Source organism: Chiloscyllium punctatum, chromosome 39 (genome assembly GCF_047496795.1).
Source record: "Chiloscyllium punctatum isolate Juve2018m chromosome 39, sChiPun1.3, whole genome shotgun sequence".
NCBI classification, from domain to species: domain Eukaryota; kingdom Metazoa; phylum Chordata; class Chondrichthyes; order Orectolobiformes; family Hemiscylliidae; genus Chiloscyllium; species Chiloscyllium punctatum.
In genome coordinates, this window is record NC_092777.1 from 53,262,313 (window position 1) to 53,279,971 (window position 17,659).

Here is a 17,659-nt window from a genome sequence, read left to right on the forward strand (position 1 = left end):
ACCTTGTAGGCCAACCAGATCCCTCAAATTATATGTAGTCCTGCCTGCTCCTAAGCCACTTTCAGTAAGTGATCAGCAAGCATACTGGCCAGGAGTTGTCTTCTGGCTCAGAGGCAGGGACACATCGCTGCATCACAAGAGCCCATCACCAAATACTTTTTGCTATTTTAATCAATCTGATTCAGGTATCCTGTGATACACCTCCAGAGCAGAGTGGTACTTGAACCAGACCTTCTGGCTGAGAGGTAAGCACCACAAGATTCTTCCCAAATACTCCTACAATTTGCAATAATAGCTGGTAGATATAGAGACATTTAATGAACCCTTTAAATAGTGCTAAGAGGGTGTCCTTCCTGATGCTGAATATATATAAGTCATTGGACCATAGAAAAGATATAGCACAGAAATAGGTTATTCAGCCCTTTCATGTCTGTGATGGCCTAAACTAAAGAACTAGATGACCATTTGAATTTCATCTTCCAAACCTACTCTATAATCTTTCAAGTTACAGCGCTTCTTGTGCAGATACAGTTATCTTTCAAATGAGTTGAGGGTATTTACCTCCACTATCAAACAGGGGAATGAATTCCAGGCACTCACCCTGCTCTAGCTGATTAGGGTTTTCCTTATATTTTTGAAGCCTTAAATCACCTTAAATCAGGACCATCTTGAAATAAGTCTTTTTAAAGCAACTTTTAACTTTATCCACCCCAGTCCAACACTGGCATCTCCACACCTTAGTGAAGATCCTTCAACTGGTTGGTTGGAGAAACTTGTTTTCCCTCCTTAAACATGCCAAAGACACCACGAAGAAAGCACCCCACTGAATCAGATGACAGGAGCTGACCACTCAAAAGTTCTGAAAAGATAAGTGGACAGTTGTAAGTGCACAACTCCATGTGATGATAAATCCAGGAATTTGTTATTTTAATTTTTAACTTGCTAATCATTTGTATTATATTTTTAAATATGATTTTAGGTTCTGAGAAGAAAGTAATTTTTGTCTTTTTACTCCTTGAATATGATTAACAATCACTTTGGGGAGCTACTAAGCAATTTGTTTTTCAAAGCCAGTCATATGTGATAAGACTATATGCTGTCTATGTGCTTTGTTATCCATTTTGTACTTAATGTAATTTATTACACAAATGAAAGTATTTACATTTGCAGTATTTAATAATGCCTCCACCTATTTTACTATTCTTACTATTTTACAACTCATACAGATAAGACTTACAGTTCTTGATGTTGAATATCCTCTGATAAGCAGTGAATTGGCTGAGATAGATTTTAAATTGGTTAAAGCTGAACAAAATTTGCACTGGAACAGTGAAGGTAAGTATGCTATTGCTGTAAAATCTGTAATTAATATGTTTATATTACAATATTTTTGCAGTCAGAAGCAACATTACGCAATATTGTAAACCTTTTGTTAAGTATTTTTCTGAATTATTTTAGTAGAGTACTGTAAGGAATGAAATTTGATTTATCAGCAGTGTTAATGATCTGTTCAATCTTGCAATGCTTGTGTTTTCAATTTCACTTGACTTTGTTGGAATTTAGATATTTTAGCTGTTTAAAATGTATCATTGGCATAAAAGCAATTTGCAGTTGGAGAGAACCTCAATAAAGAGGAATGCTATACCAATATGATGTTGGTTACAAATGTAATAAAGGTTAGAAAATTCTCCTGCAAGACCAATGAATTGTTACAAAGTTCCAACTTTCTGCTGGAGACTTCCATTTCCCCGGCCCCCAATGCCTCAGCTTCACCATGGATATCCAATCCCTCTACACCTCCATCCGCCATGACCAGGGCCTCCAAGCCCTCCATTTTTTCCTCTCCAGACATCCCCAACAGTACCCTTCCACTGACACTCTCATTCGTTTGACCAAACTGGTCCCTTAACAATTTCTCCTTCGAATCCTCCCGCTTCCTCCAGACCAAAGGGTTAGCCATGGGCACACGTATGGGCCCCAGCTATGCCTGTCTCTATGTTGGCTACGTAGAACAGTTGATCTTCCGTAATTACACTGGCACCACTCCCCACCTCTTCCTCCACTACATTGATGACTGCATTGGCGCCACCTCGTGCTCCCGCGAGAAGGTTGAGCAATTCATCAACTTCACCAACACATTCCACCCTGACCTTAAATTTACCTGGACCATCTCTGACACCTCCCTCCCCTTCCTGGACCTCTCCACCTCCATTAATGACGACCGACTTGATACTGACATTTTTTACAAACCCACCGACTCCCACAGCTACCTGGATTACACCTCTTCCCACCCTACCTCTTGCAAAAATGTCATCCCGTATTCCCAATACCTCCACCTCCGCCGTTTCTGTTCCCAGGAGGACCGGTCCCACCACAGAACACACCAGATGGCCTCCTTCTTTAGAGACTGCAATTTCCCTTCCCACGTGGATAAAGATGCCCTCCAACGCATCTCGTCTACATCCCACACCTCCGCCCTCAGACCCCACCCCTTCCAACCGTAACAAGGACAGAATGCCCCTGGTGCTCACCTTCCACCCTACCAACCTTTGCATAAACCAAATCATCTGCCGACATTTCCGCCACCTCAAAAAAGACCCCACCACCAGGGATATATTTCCCTCCCCACCCCTTTCCGCCTTCCGCAAAGACCGTTCCCTCCATGACTACCTAGTCAGGTCCAAGCCCCCCTACATCCACCCTCACATCCTGGCACCTTCCCCTGCCACCGCAGGAACTGTAAAACCTGCGCCCACACCTCCTCCCTCACCTCTATCCAAGGCCCTAAAGGAGCCTTCCACATCCATCAAAGTTTTACCTGCACATCTACTAATATCATTTATTGTATCCGTTGCTCCCGATGCGGTCTCCTCTACATTGGGGAGACTGGGCGCCTCCTAGCAGAGCGCTTTAGGGAACATCTCTGAGACACCCGCACCAATCAACCACACCGCCCCGTGGCCCAACATTTCGACTCCCCCTCCCACTCTGCCGAGAACATAGAGGTCCTGGGCCTCCTTTACCACCACTCCCTCACCACCAGACGCCTGGAGGACCTATCCACTCCACCCTCTCCTCCCTGACCTATCATCTTCATCCCCTCCCCCACTCACCTATTGTACTCTACGCTACTTTCTCCCCACCCCCACCGTCTTCTAGCTTATCTCTCCACGCTTCAGGCTCTCTGCCTTTATTCCTGATGAAGGGCTTTTGCCCGAAACGTCGATTTCGCTGCTCCTTGGATGCTGCCTGAACTGCTGTGCTCTTCCAGCACCACTAATCCAGAATCTGGTTTCCAGCATCTGCTGTCATTGTTTTTACCTTTTTACAAAGTTCCAACTGTCTGGTGTGATTTCTCGGAACACTCGGCAACAAATGTTATTTATTTTGCAATTGAAGTGAAGTTTTGCTTATTGTAGCACTTTTGTGTTGCATTGGTATAAATATAAAACTGACTATTTGTCTTTCTGCCTCTAGTGTTGTAATAATAAAATTATATAAAGTAGCAGTGGAAACTCTATCCATGGGTATACTACCTCATCAAAGTTCTTTGCTTTAAAAATGAGAGATGAGGTGTTCATCCATAGCAATTCTATAATCTTTGAGTTGAGGTTAATTAAACAATAGAGGTGAAAATGTATGATTCTATTTTGTTCATGAACTTGTCAGTGTATCAAGGGTCAGTTTGGAATTTTGGTTGGGGAAGGGGATAGGGTGTGGGGCGTATATAGGTTGCACAAAGGATCAGGCAGGAGAATCCAGGTGGAAGAAAGCACCAACTCAGCCGGTCCATTTTGGTTGTCCCACAAAAGTGTACAGAGCCCTTAGCACAAAGATACAAGCAAACGAGCACTGTTAATGGAGTAAGTGCTCTGGCACATTCAGGCTGTGGAGAGGGTTGTTATTTTCCAGGAATCATGGGGCTATAGCGGGAGAACTGCAATCATTGTGGTTGAAGCTGACCATAAGCAAGGTGTCCACTATACAACCATAATAGCATACATTTGTCAAAAAAAGCTATTGTAGTGTTTGGAACCATGTGGATCATGTTGACTATGAGATCCTTGATTGGGGTTGTTAACCTGGGCCAATCAGGAAGTCCTAGCTGACCAATATAAATAATGGATCTCTTATAAAAATAAAATAAAAATAAGCACTACAGCAGTTAGGCGGTAGTGTGGGGGGGTTAATTAAAAAAAAAGAAAAGAAAAAAAAGAAGATAAATCTCCTGGGCCTGACCAAACTGGCCATATACAGGTCCAGGCAGTGGGCTGTGGAGGGGGTTGTTAGGGCTGACTGCCTGCCCCTCTTCCACGGTTTCGTGAGAGCCCGGGTATTCTTGGAGAAGGAGCACGCGGTGTCCACCAACACCCTGGAGTTGTTCAGGGAGAGGGGGGCGCTGCAGGGAATGGAGTGCATTATTTCCCCCTCTAACTCTATTTTGATTTAATCCCTGCCCTCCCCTTTACTGTTTGATCACACAGCATTGCCCTCTGATGTGAAGGGCACTTCTTGTCACTGGCCACTCGGGTGTTTTCCTATCTTCCTGGTGGTGGAAATTGAATAAAGATTCGTGCACCTTGTGTCTCTCATTGTGTCTCACCTGCACACACACACCATGGGTGCTGGGGAAAAATAAGCACTACCGCAGTTAGGTGGTAGTGTGGGGGTTAAAAAGAAAAAAAGAATATAAATAGGGGATCTCTTATAAAAATAAAATAAAAATAAGCACTACAGCAGTTAGGCGATAGTGTGGGGGGTTAATAAAAAAAAGAAAAGAAAAAAGAAGATAAATCTCCTGGGCCTGACCAAACTGGCCATATACAAGTCCAGGCAGTGGTCTGTGGAGGGGGTTGTTAGGGCTGACTGCCTGCCCCTCTTCTGCAGATATGTTAGAGCCCGGGTGTCTCTGGAGAAGGAGCACACGATGTCCACTAACACCTTTGAGCTGTTCAGGGAGAGGTGGGTGCCGCAGGGAGTGGAGTGTATTATTTCCCCCTCCAACTCTATTTTGATTTAATCCCTGCCCTCCCCTTCACTGTTTGATCACGCAGCACTGCCCTTTGATGAGAAGGGTATTGCTTGTCACTGGCCACTCGGGTGTTTCCTTTTTTCCTGTTAGTGGAAAATGAATAAAGATTTATAGACCTGTTGTCTTCCACTGTATCTCACACTTGCATGCGCACAACATGGGTGCCGGGGAAAATATAAGCACTACTGCAGTTAGGCGATAGTGTGAGGGTAAAATAAAAAAAAAACAAGAGATATTGAACTAAAAAAATAGAAATAGTAATCTTAGGATTCTCTTCACTCTCAGGACTTGCTTTGTGCTGGCCATGCCATAGTCATTGTGTTCCTGCTGCTGCTGCAAAAAGAAAATTATAAACAGGGTATCTCCTGGGCCTGGCCAAACTGGCCATAAACATGTACAGGCAGCGAGCTAAAGAGGGGGTCGTTATGGCTGATTGCCTGCCCCTCTTCCATGGCTACGTCCATGCCTGGGTGTCCCTGGAGAAGGAGCGCACGGTGTCTACTAACACCCTCGAGGTTTTCAGGGAGATGTGGGCACTGCAGGGAGTGGAATGTTTAATTTCCCTCTCCAACTCTATTTTAATTTAATTCCTGCCCTCCCCTTCACTTTTTTGATCACAGTGGTTAGCACTGCTGCCTCACAGCGCCAGAGACCCGGGTTCAATTCCCGCCTCAAGTGACTGACTGTGTGGAGTTTGCACATTCTTCCCATGTCTGCATGGGTTTCCTCCGGGTACTCCGGTTTCCTCCCACAGTCCAAAAATGTGCAGGTTAGGTGGATTGGCCGTGCTAAATTGCCCTTAGTATTAGGTGAAGGGCTAAATGTAGGGGAATGGGTCTGGGTGGGTTGCGCTTCGGCAGGTCAGTGTGGACTTGTTGGGCCGAAGGGCCTGTTTCCACACTGTTAGTAATCTAATCTAATCTAATCTAAAACGAAATATTGCCCTTTGAAGAGAATGGCGCTGCTTGTCACTGACCACTCGGGTGTTTCCTTTCTACCTAGTGGTGGAAAATGAATAAAGATGTATACACCTGTTATCTTTCACTGTGTATCACACCCACACACACACACACAACATAAAAAGAACTAGGAGATATAAATATATATAAACAGGCGATTTAGAATTTCCTCAGTTCCGGGAACTGACTCTGAGTTGGCTGGTCACAGCCAATATACATCGAACATAGAACATAGAAGAATACAGCGCAGTACAGGCCCTTTGGCCCTTGATGTTGCGCCAATCCAAGCCCACCTAACCTACACTAGCACACTATCCTCCATATGCCTATCCAATGCCCGTTTAAATGCCCATAAAGAGGGAGAGTCCACCACTGCTACTGGCAGGGCATTCCATGAACTCACGACTCGCTGAGTAAAGAATCTACCCCTAACATCTGTCCTATACCTACCACCCCTTAATTTAAAGCTATGCCCCCTCGTAATAGCTGACTCCATACATGGAAAAAGGTTCTCATGGTCAACCCTATCTAAGCCCCTAATCATCTTGTACACCTCTATTAAGTCACCCCTAAACCTTCTTTTCTCCAATGAAAACAGCCCCAAGTGCCTCAGCCTTTCCTCATACGATCTTCCTACCATACCAGGCAACATCCTGGTAAACGTCCTCTGCACCCGTTCCAGTGCCTCCACATCCTTCCTATAGTATGGCAACCAAAACTGCGCACAGTACTCCAGATGCGGCCGCACCAGAGTCTTATACAACTGTAACACAACCCCAGGGCTCCAGAACTCAGTTCCTCTACCAATAAAAGCCAGTACGCCATATGCCTTCTTCACCGCACTATTTATCTGAGTGGCAACTTTCAAAGATCTGTGTACATGGACACCAAGATCCCTCTGCTCATCCACACTACCAAGTATCCGACCATTAGCCCAGTACCCCATCTTTTTGTTACTCTTACCAAAGTGAATCACCTCACACTTAGCTACATTGAACTCCATTTGCCACCTTTCTGCCCAGCTCTGCAGCTTATCTATATCCCGCTATAACCTGACACATCCTTCCTCACTGTCAACAACTCCACTGACTTTCGTATCATCCGCAAACTTGCTCACCCAACCTTCTAGCCCCTCCTCCAGGTCATTTATAAAAATGACAAACAGCAATGGTCCCAAAACAGATCCTTGCAGAACACCGCTCATAACTGCACTCCAAGATGAACCTTTACCATCAACTACTACCCTCTGTCTTCTTCCAGCCAGCCAATTCCTAATCCAAACCTCCAACTCACCCTCAATGCCATACCTCCGTATTTTTTGCAGTAGCCTACCATGGGGAACCTTATCAAATGCCTTACTAAAATCCATATACACCACATCTACTGCTTTCCCCTCATCCACCTCCTTAGTCACCTTCTCGAAGAATTCAATAAGGTTTGTGAGGCACAACCTGCCCTTCACAAAATCATGCTGACTATCCCTGATCACATTATTCCTATCCAGATGTTCATAAATCCTATCCCTTACTATCTCTAAGACTTTGCCAACAGCAGAAGTGAGACTCACCGGCCTATGGTTACTTGGGTTATCCCTACAATATATTGTTCACAAGTAAATAAAGGGTGATTTGGTGACAGGTTATTGGCATCTGTGCAGTTATTTCAACTATTCTGCCTTTAAATGGACAAAGTCAGAAGTCCTACCAGGTTATAATCACAAGCTTTCAAAACGCTGTTCACTCATCAGATGAGGTGGACACAATAAACCTAAAAAGATGGCTCCCAGAACTCTCATGATTGTCCACTTTTGATCTGCTTCAGCCAGAACTGCTAACGGGCTTATGTATTATCTCTTTACCAACCACAATGGAAGGCAGAGGAATTAATTTAATCCTAGCACAATACAACAAAGGTGTGAGAATTCAAAGCTTCTCAAATAAAACCAGGAGACTGAAAGAAAATTCTTGCATAGTTGATTGCTTTGCTGAGTAATGGCTCTTCAAAAATGTAAACAGAAATCTAAGAAGAGCTCTGAGGTACAGCGTTAGTAAGTCTCAACTAGGAGAGGGGGAAAAAAAAGAAAGAACAGCTAAAGACTACTATCCCATGGTACAAATGACCATGACCTGCATAACCAAATAAGGAAGCCTTTACTCCCTCCTAAAATCTGTTCTACTTCGTCTACCCTTGAGAAAACCCCAACTATCCATTTGCGGAAACCATTATAGCCATTGAATTCAGAATTCAATTTTGCTATCCCATTCAGTTAGGTAAAAAAAAAGATATTCAAGCAATTAACAGGCCTGCTATGATAATGGACTAATCTTATTTTCAACAAAAGTAGGAAGTGCTAGAGAAACTCAGGAGGGGTGAAAACATCGGTGGAGAGAAAAACAAAGTTAACTTTTCAAGTTGCGTGACCTTTCATTAGAAGTGAATGCAACTGGGAAATGGTGGTATTTAGCTGATGATTGGGGTGGGGTTCAGGGTGTGTAAAAAGTTGAGATGAATGGATAACTATGTTGCTGAAAGAGAGGGAGATAAAAAGGGGAAGCAGACAAAAACATTGCTGATAGGGGCACCTGGGTGCCCAGATCTGGGTATGTAGAGTTGAACATAGAAGGTGGTGTTCATGGTCTAACATTGTAAAATTCAATTTTAAGTCCTGAGGGCTGTAAGGTACCTACTAGATGGAAGATAAGGTGTTGTTGTTCCCTCTGTTATGTAACTTTCTGCAGTCTTCTTCCATTTATATAATTATATAATATGTAGCTCTGTTATTCTTCCTGCTAAAGTGCGTAACCCCTCATAGCCCACATTATATTCCATCAAGGAAGTTTTTGCCCACTTGCTTAGCTTATCTGTATCCTTCTGTATATTCCTGTATCATCCTCATCACTTGATTTCATACTTATTTTTGTATCATCTGCAAACTTGCCGATAGTACATTCATTTTCCTCATGTAATTCATTAATATATGTTATAAGTAATTGTGGCCCAAGTACTGGTCCCTGTGGAACTCCATTAGTTACAGGTTACTATTCTGAAAATGACCTCCATATTCCAACTCTCTGTCTTAAATTAGTTAGCCAATATGCTATTAACGCTAATACACAATCTTCAACACAACGGGCTCTTATCTTATTAAGTAACCTAAGATGTTGTGCCTTCTTAAAAGCCTTGTGGGAATAAAATATATCACATCCACTGTTTCCTCTTCATTTTCATAGAGTCATACAGCACAGGGACAGACTCTTCAGTCAAACCAGTCCATGCCAAACATAATCCCAAACTAAACTAGTCCCACCTGCCTGCTCCTCGCCCGTATCCCTCCAAATCTTTCCTATACATCTATTCAAATGTTTTTAAACTGTGTAATTATACCTAGTCCACCACTTTCTCAGCAAGTTCATTCCATACACAAACCACCCTCTGTGTAAAAAAAACATGCCTGTTTATCTCCTTCCTCTCACCTTAAAAATATGCCCTCTAACCTAGAAATTCCCCAATTTTAAGGAAAAGACAACTACCATTAACTCTATTGATACCTCTCATTATTTTATAAACTTCTATCAGATCACCTGTCAACCACCAATGCTACAGTGAAAAAGTCCCAGCGTTTCTGGCCTTTCTTTATAACTCAAACCTTCTGTGCTCGGCAACAACCTGGTAAATCTCTTCTGAACCCTCTCTAGCTTGATAATATCCTTCCTATAACTGGACAACCAGAACTGGACAAAGCATTCCAGAAGAGGCCTCACCAATACACTGTTAATGGAAATATGTTTATCCCATTGTGTTTACAACAGCTGGAGAAAACATGTAAATTTATTTTTGGTTCAGAAAAATCTAGAATGAGCAAATTGCTTTGTAATTCAATTCAGAAAATATCTGTGTTGTGAATAAAAACAAGTTTAATTTCTCTCCTAGAAGAAAGATTCAAGGCAGTTCAGGGAACAAGTCAACTCAGCAAAATGGGCTGGTTCGTGAAATGTCCAAGCTCAACATGACTTCCCAACTCCTACACTCAAATCAATCCTCTTCACAGAATTGTAGTTAATTTTTTAAGCTTCGATCTCCTTGTAACTATGTCTCTGTAATAACTATAAGATCATACCCATTTGCCTATGCTTGAGTTGCCAATGCATTTTTTTTCCAAATACTCTATGCATTCATACAAAGAGCCAATAATTTTGCCTTTTTATTACTTTTTCTCCCTTTGATCCTTTTACTGCTGTTTTTCCATATTTGCCCAATCTATCCCTTCCTGAACTTGACTGGGACTCTGATTGGTAGAGGCTTTGTCATACAGAATGCACCAATTAATGATGATTGACAGCAAACTACCAGGCTTCATTTGAATCATTCAGCACTCTGCACTCTCCCTTCATGCAGTATAAATGTTAGTTTTCATTTTGTGAATTGTCTTGATGAATGCAAGATGAAAAGCTTTGACAAAATATTTTTGCAAAGCAAAAGTCTTGTGAGGGCAAGAACCTCTTTTTATTGAGGCTCTGGTACTTGTTCCTTTGTCACTAAATAAAATAGGTCTTTTCATCCAGACAAGAAGAGAAAAATGGCACAGCATCCTAATTCCCACAAATACCCTACCTTGTTCATGTTCTTCTGGGACATACAAAATGAACCACTCTGGGATTTGCTACTAATACAAAACAGGCAAAGCCTGTACTCTACAAAACACCAGTTTGCATCAGGAGGAAAAAAATAGGAGGAATATATGAGAACCATTTGTGGTAGTGCTAGGGTTTAGGAGACCCAAGACCATAAAAATATGAATAAATATAAGTACTCTAAGTTCATACAAAGGACAGGAGAAATTCCCTGCACAAAGCAGTGAGACTGTGGAATTCATTTGCTGATTTAATAGTTGAGGCAGTAATTAAAGCAAACATCAAAAATACTGGAGAAACTCAGCAGGTCTTGCAGCATCTGTGGAGAGAGAAATGGGTTATGTCTTGGCTCCTGTAAAATTGTTCTTCTCTTCTCCACTTTGATTCTCAGTAACAATGGACTGGAGTTCCTGTTAGGGGTGTAATAAACATAAAATGCAACGACTGTTTACTGAAATGACCCGTTTACTTCTAGTTCCAAGCATTATTATCAATTGTAATTGACCACAGACTGGAACATTGCCTGAATTCGTAATGCAGGTTATTCTGTTATAATGCACCTTTCATCAATGTGAATTTGCTATAATGTGATTGACGAATTGGGGACACTATTTCTACAGCGCAAACTTTTAAAATGTGTGTTGGCTGTAATGCAACTACAGCAACTACGCTTTAAGCACTGCTTCTAAAGCACAATTTTTCTATGACGTGTAGTTGCACAAGAACGAAACTATCACGTTGTGGAAGAACTGACAGTAATACGAACTAAAGTTCAATTAATATTGACAAATGAACTTAACAAGTCAATGAGCAGCTTCAACTGACAGATGTCATAAATGTTAGGCATAATTTTCAATTGACAGAAAATCAATTGACAAATTAATATGAACTGCATTTTAAAAATACTTTAAAGAAATTACAGCATTGGAGTGACAAATGTCCAAATCAGGTTTTAATTCATTGCTGGTCTTGCAGCTGCAAGTCATTAATATGACTAAACATGACTGTGCTCATAGTGACTCTGGATGTAATGTGATGAATACTCCCAAGGGTAAAAAAATTGGAAGAATCTCATGTTGGTGTGTAGCAGTTTTGTGGGCAGATTTGCAGTAAATGAACATTTTTATTAGAACAGGCAACTCCAATGTAATGTGTTTATAAAACGTACATTTAAACTAAATTAATTTTAGCATTTCATTGAATTCTGTTCAGGTTCCAATGATATCTGAGCAGAAATCATATGGAAATCGTAGAGTTCCAGTTATCATAATCAGCCAAAATTAAATATATTACAAACTGTCTTGGTATCTTATATAGAGTTAATTTATTTAACACAATTATCTTTTGTTAGGAGTTTGGGAATATATTCAAGAGATGAGAGGCATATTGTATGATCTTGAGAGTAGGATTCAGAAAGCTAAAAATAATGTAGAAACAATGCATCTCATGATGGTGGTGAGTATGATCTGAAAACAATGTTACATTTTTAAGAATAACTACAAGGCTGGCACACTACTTTGCTAAGACATGTAATGATCAGAAAGCAAGCTTAAGTGCTATTTTGAATGGTTGTGCCAAATATTACATCTGTCAATATTCATGTGCTAAAAGAGAAAATGAATTTGCTGCTAGTCTACCCACTTTACTGGATAGTGTCATGACTTCAGAATGAAATCTAGCTTGCTAGATTTTTTTCTTTTTGTTTAGTTAACGTGGCCACTGAAACATATTCATACTAGGTTTCAGATTTACTTTAGCAACAGATATTTACTACTTGAAAGAAGAAATAAAATAAAACAAGGTATCTAATATGTAATTCAATGTTTTTTATTTCAAAACTATACTTTATTCATAAAATATTTTGATGATCTGTACAATTGGTCATGCGATACATACGTAAACGTTCCAGTTCTTTTGCATACAGAGACAGAGTAATCATTCATATATACAGGTCTGTACGATTAAGACAAATAGAATGATTTCAAAACACGCAGTATGAAATCAACTTTCATTAAAGAATCTCAAGTCCAGAGAAAGCACCCTCTTATTTCTTCTCTTCAGGTTCAAAGTGACTGACTTCTGACAATTTCCTTGATGTGGACTATGAAGAAAATTTAATGAGTCCTTACCAAATCTTCTAGAGAAAACTTTTTTCAAATTGGAAAGCTTTAGCTTTCTCAGGTCTGATAACCTGCAGGTTTATAATTAAGCCCTCCTGGATAAATTACATGTTTTTTCCAACTGTTGTAAACACAATGGGATAAGCATATTTTATTCATAGTGCAGGGGACAGTAATCACCTGTTGGCTCACAAACTGTTGAATTTAAACAATGTTCTGGAAGGACTCTTTGAATTTTTCTTTTTAAAAGAAACCCTCTGCCGACCTAACCACTTATATTCGAAAATGTAAATTCCAGAAGTATTGATATTTGTATATTATAAAACTTTCATCATGCCTTCCACTAAAGTTGAGTGAAAATATATCCTTTAGAGACATCTTCGTTTCCTCTCAAAACATTATTTTAACATTGTTTTTATGTGATACTAACCATAATAATATATTTATACTAAACAACAAAGTTTGTAACAAAAATATTTTACATGTATCAATTTTAATCATAGCATTCAGTTTCCTTCATTCGTTTGATAGTGTCCAACTGTAATATTTTAAACAACTGTAACAGGCACTAAGTTCTTGTACAACGTTCTCCTGCAGAATTCTAGGATTGTAACCAATATAAAAAGCAGATTCATCAGAATTATTAGATGTGCAAATTTAAAACTGATGTCAGGCCAACATAAGACTCATAATGAAATTATCCCAATCTTTAAGCAGTGTAGATAGTTGTGAAAAATTTGGGATGACAGTATTTTTTGGTGTTGGGAAATAAGTCCAATTTTCCCCTTAAAGTTTAATGGCAAGCTAAGAATCTCTATAGCAAATGGCAAGTACCTTATTCCATGCAGGTTACACCCACGCCCTCCACCTCCTCCAAGACTTCCGTTTCCCCGGCCCCCAATGCCTCATCTTCACCGTGGATATCCAATCCCTCTACACCTCCATCCGCCATGACCAGGGCCTCCAAGCCCTCCATTTTATCCTCTCCAGACGTCCCCAACATTACCCTTCCACTGACACTCTCATTCGTTTGGCTGAACTGGTCCTCACCCTTAACAATTTCACCTTTGAATCCTCCCACTTCCTCCAGACCAAAGGCGTAGCCATGGGCACACGTATGGGCCCCAGCTATGCCTGTCTCTTTGTTGGCTATGTAGAACAGTTGATCTTCCATAATTACACCGGCACCACTCCCCACCTCTTCCTTCGCTACATTGATGACTGCATTGGCGCCACCTCGTGCTCCCGCGAGAAGGTTGAGCAATTCATCAACTTCACCAACACATTCCACCCTGACCTTAAATTTACCTGGACCATCTCTGACACCTCCCTCCCCTTCCTAGACCTCTCCATCTCCGTTAGTGACGACCGACTTGATACTGACATTTTTTACAAACCCACCGACTCCCACAGCTACCTGGATTACACCTCTTCCCACCCTATCTCTTGCAAAAATGCCATCCCATATTCCCAATTTCTCCACCTCCGCCGTATCTGCTCCCAGGAGGACCAGTTCCACCATAGAACACACCAGATTGCCTCCTTCTTTAGAGACTGCAATTTCCCTTCCCACGTGGTTAAAGATGCCCTCCAACGCATCTCGTCCACATCCCGCACCTCTGCCCTCAAACCCCACCCCTCCAACCGTAACAAGGACAGAATGCCCCTGGTGCTCACCTTCCACCCTACAAACCTTCGCATAAACCAAATCATCCGCCGACATTACCGCCACCTCTAAAAAGACCCCACCACCAGGGATATATTTCCCTCCCCACCCCTTTCCGCCTTCCGCAAAGACCGTTCCCTCCGCGACTACCTAGTCAGGTCCACACCCCCCTACGACCCACCCTCCCATTCTGGCACTTTCCCCTGCCACCGCAGGAACTGTAAAACCTGTGCCCACACCTCCTCCCTCACCTCTATCCAAGGCCCTAAAGGAGCCTTCCACATCCATCAAAGTTTTACCTGCACATCCACTAATATCATTTATTGTATCCGTTGCTCCCGATGTGGTCTCCTCTACATTGGGGAGACTGGGCACCTCCTAGCAGAGTGCTTTAGGGAACATCTCCGAGACACCCACACCAATCAACCACACCACCCCGTGGCCCAACATTTCAATTCCCCCTCCCACTCTGCCGAGGACATGGAGGTCCTGGGCCTCCTTCACAGCCGCTCCCTCATCACCAGACGCCTGGAGGAAGAACGCCTCATCTTCCGTCTCGGAACACTTCAACCCCAGGGCATCAATGTGGACTTCAACAGCTTCCTCATTTCCCCTTCCCCCACCTCATCCTAGTTTCAAACTTCCAGCTCAGCACTGTCTCCTTGACTTGTCCGGACTTGTCCGACCTGCCTATCTCCTTTTCCCCCTATCCACTCCACCCTCTCCTCCTTGACCTATCACCTTCATCTCCTCCCCCACTCACCCATTGTACTCTATGCTACTCTCTCCCCACCCCCACCCTCCTCTAGCATATCTCTCCATGCTTCAGGCTCACTGCCTTTATTCCTGATGAAGGGCTTTTGCCCGAAACGTCGATTTCGCTGCTCGTTGGATGCTGCCTGAACTGCTGTACTCTTCCAGCACCAATAATCCAGTAATCCCTTATTCCATGCAGTTGCACCTCAATATTAAGTAATATTAATTTATTTTCATGGACTTTGCAATTCTCTCACTCTTGGGTGAGAAACTAAAAGGTGTCAATTTGCTCCTGTCATGCCTTCCTGCACTCTCCATTGATCCAGGGTTGATCTCCTGGCTTGATCATAATGATTGAGTGAGGGTAATGCTGGGCCACGAGGTTTTAGATTATGCTGGACCACATGGTTGCTGCTGTTGATGGCCCACAGAACCTCATGGATGCCCAGTCTTGTGTTGCTAGATCGAAGTTTGCCCCATTTAGCATGGTGATAGTGCCACACAACAGGAAGAAGGCTATTCTCAATGTGAAGGTGGGACTTTGTCTCAACAAGTACCGATATTTTCAAAAACAGATATGTCTGCACTGGCAGATTAGTAAAGATGAGGTCAAGTAATTATTTTCCCTCTTGTTGGTTCCCTCACCACCTGACACAGACCCCGTTTAACAGCTATGTCCTTTAGGATTGGATTAGCTCAATCAATAGTGCTGCTGCTGAGTCACTCTTGATTTGGAAATTAAAATTCCCCATCCATTTTGTGCTCTTGCCACACTCAGTGCTTCCTTCAAGTGTGGTTCAACTTAGAGGAATGCTGATTCTTCAGCCAAGGGTATGAGGTAACCAGTAGGTTTCCTTCCCCATGTTTTACCGAAGCCATGAGTCTTCATGGGGTCTGGAGTTAATGTTAAGGACTCACAGTGCAACTCCCTCACAACCGTGTACTACTGTACTGGTCTGTTCACCAGTGGGTCAGAACATAGCCAGGGATGGTGATGGTGGTGTCTGGAACGTGGTTTTTAAGGTCTGATTCTGTGAGTATGACAAAGTCAGACTATTTCTTGACCAGTTTGTAAGACAGTTCTCCAAATTTCTACTCTTCAAATTCTCATTCACTGACTTCTGACAATTTCCTTTCTGTGGACCATGAAGAAAATTCAATAAGTCCTTTCCAAATGTTTTAATGAACTGGTCAGGCAGCATCCAAGGAGCAGGAGGGTCGATGTTTCAGGCATAAGCCCTTCATCAGGTTTGTGAGTGCTTATGCCTGAAACATCGATTCTTCTGCTCCTTGGATGCTGCCTGATCTGCTGTGCTTTCCCAGTCCCACACTTTTCGACCCCGATGCGCCAGCATCTGCAGACCTCACTTTCTCTTTGTCTTTTACAATGCCTAGTTTGATACCAGGTGATCTGTTCAGTTTAATTTATTTTTGAACACTTTGCAGTGATTGATACAACTGAATGGCAAGCTAGGCTATTTCAGAGGTGAAATTGAGGACTGCAGATGCTGGAGATTAGAGGCAATAGTGTGGTGCTGGAAAAGCACAGCAGGTCAGGCATCATCCAAGGACCAGGAGAATTGCTGTTTCGGGCAAAAGCCCTTCATCAGGTCTGTGAGTGTTTATGCCCGAAAGGCTTATGCCCGAAATTTCGACTTTCCTACTCCTCGAATGCTGCCTAACCTGTTCATTAGACGATTTGGAAAGGACTTCTTGAATATTCTTCCTGATGAAGGGCTTTTGCCCAAAACATTGATTCTCCTGATCCTCGGATGCTACCTGACCTGTTGTGCTTTTCTAGCACCACCTATTGAGGCTATTTCAGAGGGCAGTTGAGAGCCAACCACATCTGAAAATCTGGATTCACATGTAGGCCAGACCAGTTGAGTATGGCAGGTCCCTGAAGGATATCATTAAACCAGATGGTTTTCAACAATGGTTTCATCATCAGTAGATTCTTAATTTAATTGAATTCAAATTCTTAGGACTGTCAAATCGGGGAAAGCGGCTTTACATGTTGACCAGGAAGCAATTCCACGATTTTGCAATGCCCACCCTGCGCCATTTGCCTTGTCGGCAAAAGTAGAGGCAGAAATAGGGAGGCTGGAGAATGAAGGAATCATAGTTTGAGGAATAGGCAGCACCAGTTGTGTCAACTGTAAAGCCCAATAACTCAGTTCACCTTTGTGGGGATTTTAAGCAAACAGTAAACTTCTTGCAGCTGAATAAATACAAGAGGACATGTATGCAAAGTTCGTGGCGGGGAGGCCATCCTTTATGAAGCTGGACATGAGCCAGGCCTCTCCTAATGGTATCAGGGTAGCATTGGCTCACCAATGGCCCAATGGAGCTGAATGCTCTGTAGCGTATGCTACCCGGACTTTGGCTGATGCTGAACGCAACTATGCCCAGAGCAATAAGGAAGATTTAGCAATCATCTTTATGGATGGGAATTTGTTCTAGTAACAGATCAGAAACCCCTGCTAGGACTACTG

The 17,659-nt window shown here is 42.4% G+C and overlaps 1 protein-coding gene across 1 annotated transcript in view; it reads left to right on the forward strand.

The window, feature by feature from the left end:
- Nucleotides 1–17,659, forward strand: part of LOC140464058 (dynein axonemal heavy chain 17-like) — a 408,886-nt gene that overhangs the window by 39,633 nt on the left and 351,594 nt on the right. Inside the window, exons 7-8 of the mRNA XM_072558720.1 lie at nt 1,227–1,335; nt 11,974–12,077. Of these exons, the coding sequence (XP_072414821.1) occupies nt 1,227–1,335; nt 11,974–12,077 (213 nt within the window). The remainder of the gene's footprint in view (nt 1–1,226; nt 1,336–11,973; nt 12,078–17,659) is intronic.